Source organism: Bos indicus, chromosome 29 (assembly GCF_029378745.1).
Source record: "Bos indicus isolate NIAB-ARS_2022 breed Sahiwal x Tharparkar chromosome 29, NIAB-ARS_B.indTharparkar_mat_pri_1.0, whole genome shotgun sequence".
NCBI classification, from domain to species: domain Eukaryota; kingdom Metazoa; phylum Chordata; class Mammalia; order Artiodactyla; family Bovidae; genus Bos; species Bos indicus.
Window position 1 is genome coordinate 19191603 of NC_091788.1, and position 12382 is coordinate 19203984.

The following is a 12382-nucleotide window of genomic DNA, read 5'->3' on the forward strand; positions in this document are numbered from 1 at the left end:
GGACCTAATTAAACTTAAAAGGTTTTGCACAACAAAGGAAACTATAAGCAAGGTGAAAAGATAGCCTTCAGAATGGGAGAAAATAATAGCAAATGAAGCAACAGACAAAGAATTAATCTCAAAAATATACAAGCAATTCCTGCAGCTCAATTCCAGAAAATAAATGACCCAATCAAAAAATGGGCCAAAGAACTAAACAGACATTTCTCCAAGGAAGACATACAGATGGCTAACAAACACATGAAAAGGTGCTCAACATCACTCATTATCAGAGAAATGCAAATCAAAACCACAATGAGGTACCATTTCACGCCAGTCAGAATGGCTGCTATCCAAAAGTCTACAAACAATAAATGCCGGAAAGGGTGTGGAGAAAAGGGAATGGTTGGTGGGAATGCAAACTAGTACAGCCACTATGGAGAACAGTGTGAAGATTCCTTAAAAAACTGGAAATAGAACTGCCTTAGGACCCAGCAATCTCACTGCTGGGCATACACACCGAGGAAACCAGATTTGAAAGAGACACATGTACCCCAATGTTCATCCCAGCACTGTTTATAATAGCCAGGACATGGAAGCAACCTAGATGTCCATCAGCAGACAAATGGATAAGAAAGCTGTTGTACGTATACACAATGGAATATTACTCAGCCATTAAAAAGAATACATTTGAATCAGTTCTAATGAGGTAGATGAAACTGGAGCCTATTATACAGAGTGAAGTAAGCCAGAAAGAAAAACACCAATATGGTATACTAATACATATATATGGAATTTAGAAAGATGGTAACAATAACCCTATATGGGAGACAGCAAAAGAAACACAGATGTATAGACCAGTCTTTTGGACTCTGAGGGAGAAGATGAGGATGGGATGATTTGAGAGAATAACATTGAAACATGTATATTATCATATGTGAAACAGACCACCAGTCCAGGTTCATTGCATGGGGCAGGGTGCTCGAGGCTGGTGTACTTGGATGACCCAGAGGGATGGAATGGGGAGGGAAGTGGGAGGGGGATTCAGGATGGGGAACACACATACACCCGTGGCGGATTCATGTCAATGTATGGCAAAACCACCTCAATATTGTAAAGTAAGTAGCCTCCAATTAAAATAAATTTAAAAAAAAAGGAGGTTGGAAAATATTTTAAAGGATAATGCATGTACAGTAGCTAAAGTTTTGTGGTATAGCTAAAGCAGGACTTACAGGGAGATTTCTAAGTTTAAATCTTAGAAGAAAGATTGGTTTAGTATTCATTGTTTCTACCTTAAAAATCTAGGAAAAAATTAAGTAAATATTTTCTAAGTAAAAGAAGGAGATAATAAAGAGCAGGAATCAAAGACATAGAAAAGACACAAACAGAGAAAATAAAAAGTTGGTCTTGAGAAGATTAATAAAATTTATGAACTTGTAACAAGATGAGAGAGAGATTGCCAATATGATATATGATGGAGAAAAAACATCTGACAAAATTCAACATCCACTCATGATAAAAACTCTTACCAAAGTAGGTATAGAGGAAATATATCTCAAGATAATAAAAGCCATTTATGACAAACCTGTAGCCAACACAATACTCAGTGATGAAAGCTTAAAGCCTTCCCTCTAAAATCTAGAACAAGACAAGGATGTCCACTGTCACTTCTATTCAATATACTGTTGAAAGTCCTAGCCACAGCAATTAGATAAGAAAGAGAAAAATAAGTTTCTAAATTGGAAGAGGTAAAGTAGTCATTTTACTATGATATGATACTATATATAGAAAACCCTAAAGACTCCATACAAAAACTACTGGAACTGATAAATGAATCCAACAAGGTGGCAGAATATAGGATTAACATACAGTAATCTGTTGCATTTATTTAAACTTACCAATGAAATATGAGAAAAGGAAAGTAAAAAAATAATTTCTTTTAAAATTGTATAAAAAATACTTAGGAATAAACCTGACTGAGGAGGTGAAAGGCTTATATGCTGACAACTATAAGAAGTTGATAAAGGAAATTGAAAGTGATTGAAAAAATGGCAAGATATCCTATGCTCTTGGATTGGAAAAGTTAATATTGTTCAAATGGCAATACTCCCCAAAGCAGTTTACAATTTTAATGTGATTTTTATCAAATTACCCATGAAGTTTTTTACAGAACTAAAATAATTCTAAAATTTGAATGGATCTATAAAAGACTCAAAATCACCAAAGCAATCCTGAGGAAGAAGAACAGTCCCTGGGAATACATAACCCTCCCAGATGTTGTACAGCACTGCACATCTGTAGTAATCAGATCATGGTAATGGTATAAAAACAAACATATGGATCAATGGCACAGAATAGAGAGCTCAGAAATAAACCCATACACCTATAGGCAGTTAATCATTGACAAAGGAGGCAACAATATACAATGGAGAAAAGACAGTCTCTTCAGTAAGTGGTGTTGGAAAAGCTGGACAGCCACATGTAAATCAATAAGGTTAGAACACACCCTTTCACCATACACAAAAATAAACCCACAATGGCTTAAAGATTTAAACATTTTAAGACAGAACACCATAAAATCTTAGAAGAGAATATAGGCAAAACATTCTCTGACATAAATCATACCAATATTTTCTTATGTTCATCTTTCAAGGGAAAGACATAAAAGTAAAAATAAACAAATGGGACCTAATCAAACTCATAAGCGTTTCTATAGCAAAGGAAACCATAAACAAAGTGAAGAGACAACCTACAGACTGCAAAATATGCAACCAAAAAGGGCTTAATTTTCAAAATATACAAATAGCACATACAACTCAATAACAAAAAAACAACTCAAGTGAAAAAGAGACAGAAGACCTAAATAGACATTTTTTACAAAGAAGACATACAGATGGCCAACAGACTCATGAAAAGATGCTCAGTATCACTTAATTATTAGAGAAATGGAAATCAAAGCTACAATGAGGTATCACCTCAAACCCATCAGAATGGCCATTATTAAAAAGTAAAAATAACAGATGCTGAGAAGGTGTCAAGAAAAGGAAACCCTTCTACATGGGTGGTAGGAAAGTAAATTGATGCACCCAGTATGGAAAACAGTATGGAGGTTCCTCAGAAAAATATGAGTTGCCATGTGATTTAGTAATCCCACCCCTGGGAATACGGACAACATTCTAAATTGAAAAGATATATGCACCCGAGTATTTATGGCAGCACTATTTACAATAGCCAAGATGTAGAAGCAACTTAAATGTCCATTGATAGGTGAATGGATAAAAATGTGGTTTATAATGGACTACTACTCAGCCATGAAAAAGAATGAAATAATGATATTTGCAACAAAATGGATGGACCTAGAGATGATCATACTAAGTCAGAAAGAGACAAAGGAAAAGACCATAAGATACCACTTATATATGGAATCTAAAATGTGAAACAAATGAACTTCTATATGAAACAGAAACAGACTCAGAGACATAGAAAACAAAATTATGGTTACCGAAAGGGAAAGGAAAGGGTCGGGGAAAGATAAATTAGAAATTTTAGATTAGCAGATACAAACTACTACAACAAGATCCTACTGTATAGCACAGGGAACTGTTATTTCCTTTGATAAACGGTCATGGAAAATAATTTGAAAAGAATAAATATATATGTATATATGCATAACTGAATCACTTTGCTGTATACCAGAGACTAATACAACATTGTGAATCACTATACCTCAATTTTAAGAAATAATAAATCAATAATACCAGCTCTTACCGCTTTCTTCTATTTGACGTTGTACTGGATATCCTAGCCAGTTCAGTAAAATAATAATAGGCATAAAGGAAGAAATAAAACTCCTTAATTTGCATTTATTATTATATGAAAAATTTTAAGGAGTCAACTGAAAAACCTACTAGAACTAAAAAGTGAATTAAGCAATGTCTCAAACTCCAGCACCTTGATGAATTGAAGACCATAGGAAAGTCTGGGTAGGGAGAGAAGTAGTGGAAAAAAATCTGAGATGGTAATTGAGGGGCTGACATTTTAAAGATGACTAGAATCTTACCACGTGACTGGCAAATATTGGAGAAGTGACATTTGCAGAATCTGTGTTTTTGTCTTTTCTATCCCATAGAATCTCTGAGTACAAGCCTCCGAACAAGAGAAAGTAAGAATCAAGGACCTTCATGTATATCCATAGATCCTGTCTCCCGAGTTACAGAAATTCCCTGGACTCATGCAGCCCTCTCCCCAGCTTTAACCAAGAATGTAAGGAAATACCCAGACTCTAACCGTGTTTCAGTAGTCCCCATGAAGAAAGCCAGCAAATCAGAGCCAGTCAGCAAAACCATCAAGACACCAGTGCCTGGCGAGGATGACATTAGACACCTGGTCCCCACTTTGAAGGCCTCTGAATCCATCCAAGCACCCGTCCGGGAGTCTGCCAGAGAGGCCACCTTCCAATCTTCATCAGCCATGAAGGCGAATGGAACATTTTCCTCCATAGATGTCTCTCATCCTCAGAAACAAACTGAAAGGCCCCCCAATACTAAATCTTCCGAGGAATCCCTTCCTGTTTTCACCACATCCAGCCCATCCTCCTCCTCCTAAGCCTGTCTGCAAAGAATTAACCACAACTTGCTCCCTTCTTCCTCTTCTTCTCTGTGCCTGAGGATGGTGACAGTGAAGAGGGGTCAGGTAGTGAGTGCAGAAGAGCTGCTGAGGCTCTCAGGAAAACCATTCTGGTCTAACCTTTCTCTAAAGAGTGCATATCAAGGGGACAAACAAGGGGAAAATAGTTGTAATCTTGGAGCTGGAGCTGGTTGTTCTCTGGGTATTAGGTTTTAATCTCATCTGTAATGAACATCAGCATGTAAATAAAGGCAACTCTCAGGAACTCAGAAGGTAAATGGTGTATTCTTTGGACCCCACTGTGATCATTCAGGCTGACAAAGACTAGAGGATAAGTGCCAAAGTGATGCCATCCTGAGAATGAGAGGTGGCATACGTGTGAGTCAGGGGCAAAGATCTCATCCCACACATGCCTTCTGTCATCTGGCGTGAAGTGGGGTGCTTTATAATACCTTGTTCACTGATTCCCCAGTGGGGTGATGGGCATAATCCCATACCAACACAGTAACTCTAGTTCTTGAGTCATCAGAGCCACAGCAAGTGTCTAAAGCTTTATCAACCTGAAGAATCTGAAAACAGAAATGCCTGGGGTATACCAAGTGAAAGAAGTAGTGCAGTGAGAAAAAAATGGAGTATTTTAAAATACATTACTAATCAAACACAGGCATAAGCTCAAGAACCTTGTCTTCTTGACTGACTCTAAGAGTAGGATATTGCCACTCTCTCAGATAAGATTTAATCTAGTATACATAATCTAGTCAAGATTATTACATCAAGATTATCATGTTATTATCAAGTCAAGATAAATCTAGTTATTTATTTGAAAGTGAAAGTGAAGTTGCTCAGTCGTGTTGGACTCTTTGTGACCCCATGGACTGTAGCCCACTAGGCTCCTCCGTCCATGGGATTCTCCAGGCAAGAATACTGGAGTGGGTTGCCATTTCCTTCTCCAGGGGATCTTCCTGACCCAGGGATCGAACCCAGGTCTCGTGCATTGCAGACAGATGCCTTAACCTCTGAGCCACCAGGGAAGCCCAGTTATTTATATATATATATAAATAATTGAATAATTATTTAAGATAAAGTGGAAGATCTATCACCAGACAGGAATAATTGTCAAATGAACTCATTCCAACAATAATAGTTCTTGGAATCCAGAAAAAAAAAAGTGACATGTTTTGGGATTGGAAAAAGCCTGGGAAGAATTAGAACTGGAATTTGAAGATTGGTATGATTTGGAAAAGGAGAGGAACAGAGAGTGCACATTAAGTAGACTAGACATTAGTCAAATAAAATTTTAATAACAATATTTTTGTTGGCTTTTGAGAAACGTGATAAAATATATTTACATAACAAAATTGATTACCATTTTTAAGTATATGACTCAGTGGCATTAAGTATGTTCACATTGTTGTGTTGGAATGGAAACCATGGAACTTTTTATTTTAGCTTTCTTTTGGTTTCCATTTGCACAGAATATCTTTTTCCATCTCTTCACTTTCAGGCTGTGAATGTCCTTAAAGTTGAAGTGAATATCTCTTATAGGCAGCATATAGTTAGGTCTTGTTTTTTTATTCATTCAGCCACTCTGTGTCTTTTTAGAAAATTTAGTTCAGTTACATTTAAAGCAATTTTTGATAGGTATGTGCTTTTATAATTTATGCTAGTTGTTTTCTGCCTGTTTTGTAATTCTTTCTTTTCTTCCTTTCTTCTCTGTCTTTGTGGTTTGACGATTTTCTGTAGTGGCATGTTTAGATCCCTATCTCTTTATCTTTTGTGTCTAGTACAGGTTTTTGCCTTATGATTACCATGAGGTTAAATAAAACGTATTTTTAACAGTCTATTTTAAGTTGATAGTAATTTAAAATTGAACACTTTAAAGCTAAAGCTCTGTTTTTACTGTACCCACAGTGATCTATGTTTTTGATGTCACAATTTACCTATTGCGTATCCATTAACAAATATTGTAGTTATTTTTTACTACTTTTGTCTTTTATCTTTCATACTAGAGATATAAGTGATTAACATATCACCATTACAACATTAGATTATTTTCAGATTTAACCATGTACTTACTTTACTAGTGAGATTTACATTTTATATTTTATATATTTTCAACATTTAAAATAATGTAAAATATTTTACATTAAATATTTTACATATTTTCCTGTTACTAGTTCGTGCCCCCTTTGCTTCAGTCTAAGGAAGTCCCCTTAACAGCTCTTGTAAGGCCAGTCAGGTGGTGGTGAATTCTTTCGTCTTTCAGCTCTTAACTCTCTTTCAATAACAGAAGGATTCCTCTGATGGGCAGAGTCTTCTTTGTCAGTAGTTTTTTCCCCCAGCACTTTGAATATATTGTGCCACTCCCTTTTAGCCTACAAAGTTTCTGGTGAGAAATCTGCAGATTGCCTTTTGGGGATTCCCTTTTACATAACAAGTTATTTTCTCTCGCTGATTGTAAGAGTCTCTTCTTGTCTTTAATGCTTGATAATTAATTATAGTACATCTTGCTTGGTGTCTCTTTACATTATCTTATTTGGACCTCTCTGGACTTCCTAGATCTAAATGTCTGTTTCCTTCTCCAGGTTAGGGATGTTTTCAGCTATCCTTTTTTCAAAGAAGTTTTGTTTCTTTCACTCTCTCTTTTACTTCTGGAATCTCTGCTGCTGCTGCTGCTGCTGCTGCTGCTGCTAAGTTGCTTCAGTCGTGTCCGACTCTGTGCGACCCCATAGACAGAAGCCCACCAGGCTCCCCCGTCCCTGGGATTCTCCAGGCAAGAACACTGGAGTAGGTTGCCATTTCCTCCTCCAATGCATGAAAGTGAAAAGTGAAAGTGAAGTCGCCCAGTCGTGTCCGACTCTTAGCGACCCCATGGACTGCAACCTACCAGGCTCCTCCATCCATGGGATTTTCCAGGCAAGAGGACTGGAGTGGGTTGCCATTGCCTTCTCCACTGGAATCTCTACAATGTGCATATTGTTCCTCTTGATATGGGCAAATAAATCCATTAAACTATTTTCACTATTTTTGATTCTTTTTGTTTCTCTGGTTGGGTAAATTCCACTGTTCCGTCTTGAAGTTCATTGATCATTTCTTCTGGCTCATCAAGTCTGTTGTTGAACCTCTCTATTGAATTTTTTAGTTTAGTTATTGTATTTCTCTACTCTGTGATTTGTTTGGTGCTTTCTTATATTTTGTATTTCTTTGTTAAAATTCTCATTTTATTTATGCCTTGTTCTCCTGGTGATCATCTTTAGGCCCATTATTTTGAACTCTTTACCAGATAAATCACTTATCTCCTTTTCATTAAGGTCATGTTCTTTCATTTGGAAGATATTCCTCTGTTTATTCTTTTCCCTTGGCTCTGTGTTGGTTTCTACACATTAGATAAAACAGCTACCTCTCCCAGTCTTGAAGGAGTGGTATGGTGTAGGAACTGAACCTTATCTATCAACCCGGCCCTAGCTTACACATTTGTAGTTGGCAGAGATGTCTGCTTGGTTCATAGTGGCCCCAGAAGATGAGAGAGTTCCAAGTACTCTCAGTGTTCCAAAGGGGAGGATCTTAGTCAGCACTTTGATACAGGCTGATTAGAAGCCAGACCCTCAGGTAACAACTTTTAAAACTATGCAAATATACCACTTTCAGGGGCAGACTGGGAGATGCATGTTTCTGTCTTTTCCCTTTGCACTGAGCCCTAGAGGGACTGATTGTTGTGAACTATTTCTTTCTTAGCTACCATCCCAATGAACCTATGAACACAAGCCCTACTGGCCACCAGAGCAAGGCTGTGGGATATATCCTCTGAATGGCAGCCATGAAAGGCTGGGCACTTTATGTATGCACAAGCTCTTTTCTTGGAGAAACCTGTGATGTGGGGCAGTGTAGAGGGAAAGAGTAATGATGGCAATCACTGATCTCCCTGTTATCTGGAGAGGATTACAGGCCCCTCTAGGGGTGATCTAGGTGTGATCACTGACCTAGAGCCAGACATCCTGGAATGTGAAGTCAAGTGGGCCTTAAAAAGCATCACTACGAACAAAGCTAGTGGAGGTGATGGAATTCCAGTTGAGCTATTTCAAGATGATGCTGTGAAAGTGCTGCACTCAATTTGCCAGCAAATTGGGAAAACTCAGCAGTGGCCACAGGACTGGAAAAGGTCAGTTTTCATTCCAATCCCAAAGAAAGGCAATGCCAAAGAATGCTCAAACTACCGCACAATTGCACTCATCTCACAAGCTAGTAAAGTAATGCTCAAAAAAGGAGTACGGTAAGGCTGTATATTGTCACCCTGCTTATTTAACTTATATGCAGAGTACATCATGAGAAACGCTGGACTGGAAGAAGCACAAGCTGGAATCCAGATTGCCGGGAGAAATATCAATAACCTCAGATATGCAGATGACACCATCCTTATGGCAGAAAGTGAAGAGGAATTCAAAAGCCTCTTGATGAAAGTGAAAGAGGAGAGTGAAAAAGTTGGCTTAAAGCTCAACATTCAGAAAGAAGAGATTAAGAAGTGGCAGGAGTACACAGAACTCGACAAGAAAAGTCCTAATGACTCCGGATATCCATGATAGTGTGGGCACTCATCTAGAGCAACACACCCTACAGTGTGAAATCAAGTAGGCCTTCGGAAGCATTACTGCAAACAAAGCTAGTGTAGGTGCCAGAATTCTAGTTGATCTATTTAAAATCCTCAAAGATGATGTTATTAAAGTGCAACTGTCAATATGTCAGCAAATTGGGAAAACTCAGCAGTGGCTGTAGGACTCAGTTCAGTTCAGTCATTCAGTTATGTCCGCCTCTTTGCAACCCCATGGTCTGCAGCATGCCTGGCCTCCCTGTCCATCACCAACTCCCGGAGTTTACTCAAACTCATGTCCATAGAGTTGGTGATGTCATACAACCATCTCATCCTCTTTTGTCCCCTTCTCCCAGCTTCAATCTTTCCCAGTATCAGGGTCTTTTCCAGTGAGTCAGCTCTTCACATCAGGTGGCCAAAGTTTTGGAGTTTCAGCTTCAGCATCAGCCCTTCCAATGAATAATCAGGACTGATATCCTTTAGGTTGGACTGGTTGGAACTTCTTGCAGTCCAACGGACTCTGAAGAGTCTTCTCCAACACCACAGTTCAAAAGAATCAATTCTCCAGCACTCAGATTTCTTTATAGTCCAGCTCTCACATCCATACATGACTACAGGAAAAACCATAGCTTTGACTAGGTGGACCTTTGTTGGCAAAGTGATGTCTCTGCTTTTTAATATGCTGTCTAAGTTGGTCATAACTTTTCTTCCAAGGAGCAAGTGTCTTTTCATTTCTTGGCTACAGTCACCATCTTCAGTGATTTTCAGTTCTGTTCAGTGTCTCAGTCGTGTCCAACTCTTTGCAACCCCATGAATCACAGCTCGCCAGGCCTCTCTGTCAATCACCATCTCCCGGAGTTCACTCAAACTCACGTCCATCGAGTCAGTGATGCCATCCAGCCATCTCATCCTCTGTCATCCCCTTTTCCTACTGTCCCCAATCCCTCCCAGCATCAGAGTCTTTTCCAATGAGTCAACTCTTTGCATGAGGTGGCCAAAGTACTGGAGTTTCCGCTTTAGCATCATTCCTTCCAAAGAACACCCAGGGCTGATCTCCTTTAGAATGGACTGGTTGGACCTCCTTGCAGTCCAAGGGACTCTTAAGAGTCTTCTCCAACACCACAGTTCAAAAGCATCAATTCTTCGGCACTCAGCTTTCTTCACAGTCCAACTCTCGCATCCATACATGACCACTGGAAAAACCATAGCCTTGACTAGACGGAACTTGTTGGCAAAGTAATGTCTCTGCTTTTCAATATGCTATCTAGATTGGTCATAACTTTCCTTCCAAGGAGTAAGCGTCTTTTAATTTCATGGCTGCAATCACCATCGGCAGTGATTTTGGAGCCCAGAAAAATAAAGTCTGACACTGTTTCCACTGTTTCCCCAACTATTTGCCATGAAGTGATGGGACCAGATGCCATGATCTTCCCATGAAGTGATGCAACCGGATGCCATGATCTTCATTTTCTGAATGTTGAGCTTTAAGCCAACTTTTTCACTCTCCTTTTTCACTTTCATCAAGAGGCTTTTTAGTTCCTCTTCACGTTCTGCCATAAGGGTGGTGTCATCTGCATATCTGAGGTTATTGATATTTTTCCTGGCAATCTTGATTCCAGCTGGTGCTTCTTCCAGCCCAGCGTTTCTCATGATGTACTCTGCATATAAGTTAAATAAACAGGGTGACAATATACAGTCTTGATGTACTCCTTTTCCTATTTGGAACCAGTCTGTTGTTCCATGTCCAGTTATAACTGTTGCTTCCTGACCTGCATATAGTTTTCTCAAGAGGCAGGTCAGGTGGTCTGGTATTCGCATCTCTTTTAGAATTTTCCACAGTTTATTGTGATCCACACAGTCAAAGGCTTTGGCATAGCATAGTCAATAAAGCAGAAATAGATGTTTTTCTAGAACTCTCTTTCTTTTTCCATGACTCAGCAAATGTTGGCAATTTGATCTTTGGTTCCTCTGCCTTTTCTAAAACCAGCTTGAACATCAGGAAGTTCATGGTTCACATATTGCTGAAGCCTGGCTTGGAGAATTTTGAGCATTACTTTACTAGCGTGTGAGATGAGTGCAATTGTGCGGTAGTTTGAACATCCTTTGGCATTGCCTTTCTTTGGGATTGGAAGGAAAACTGACCTTTTCCAGTCCTGTGGCCACTGCTGAGTTTTCCCAATTTGCTGGCAAATTGAGTGCAGCACTTTCACAGCATCATCTTTCAGGATTTGAAATAGCTCAACTGGAATTCCATCACCTCCACTAGCTGTGTTCGTAGGCCCACTTGACTTCACATTCCAGGATGTCTGGCTCTAGGTCAGTGATCACACCACTGTGATTATCTGGGTTGTGAAGATCTTTTTGTACAGTTCTTCTGTATTCTTGCCATCTCTTCTTAATATCTTCTGCTTCTGTTAGGTCCATACCATTTCTGTCCTTTATCGAGCTCATCTTTGCATGGAATGTTCCCTTGGTATCTCTAATTTTCTTGAAGAGATCTCTAGTCTTTCCCATTCTGTTGTTTTCCTCTATTTCTTTGCATTGATCGCTGAAGAAGGCTTTCTTATCTCTTCTTGCTATTCTTTGGAACTCTGCATTCAGATGCTTATATCTTTCCTTTTCTCCTTTGCTTTTCACTTCTCTTCTTTTCACAGCTATTTGTAAGGCCTCCCCAGACAGCCATTTTGATTTTTTGCATTTCTTTTCCATGGAGATGGTCTTGATCCCTGTCTCCTGTACAATGTCACGAACCTCATTCCATAGTTCTACAGGCACTCTATCAGATCTAGTCCCTTAAATCTATTTCTCACTTCCACTGTATAATCATAAGGGATTTGATTTAGGTCATACCTGAACGGTCTAGTGGTTTTCCCTACTTTGTTCAATTTAAGTCTGAATTTGGCAATAAGGTGTTCATGATCTGAGCCACAGTCAGCTCCTGGTCTTGTTTTTGCTGACTGTATAGCGCTTCTCCATCTTTGGCTGCATCTTTTTGGCTGTAGTTCATCCTTTAATAGTCTATTCAAGAAGAGCTCATGCATTTATGGTCAGTTAATCTACAACAGAGGAGGCAAGAATGTACATAATGGTGAGAAGATAGTCCATTCAATATGTGGTGCTGGGACAACTGGGCAGTCACATGTAAATAGTGAAATTAGAACATTCCCTCACACCATGTACAAAAATAAACTC

General features: G+C 38.9%; 1 protein-coding gene across 9 annotated transcripts in view; it reads left to right on the plus strand.

Annotated features, from left to right (window-relative positions):
* LOC109554006 (glycerophosphodiester phosphodiesterase domain-containing protein 4-like) overlaps positions 1-12382 on the plus strand; it is a 165130-nt gene that overhangs the window by 137600 nt on the left and 15148 nt on the right. The window contains exon 15 of one of the 9 annotated variants that reach the window (XM_070783311.1): positions 4109-5234. The exons of 7 other annotated variants lie outside the window; for them this stretch is intronic. In XM_070783311.1, coding sequence (XP_070639412.1) covers positions 4109-4584 — 476 coding nt within the window. In that variant the 3' untranslated portion in view covers positions 4585-5234. Of the gene's footprint in view, positions 1-4108; positions 5235-12382 lie in introns of those variants that run through there. One more of the 9 variants, XM_070783307.1, reaches the window with a different exon arrangement.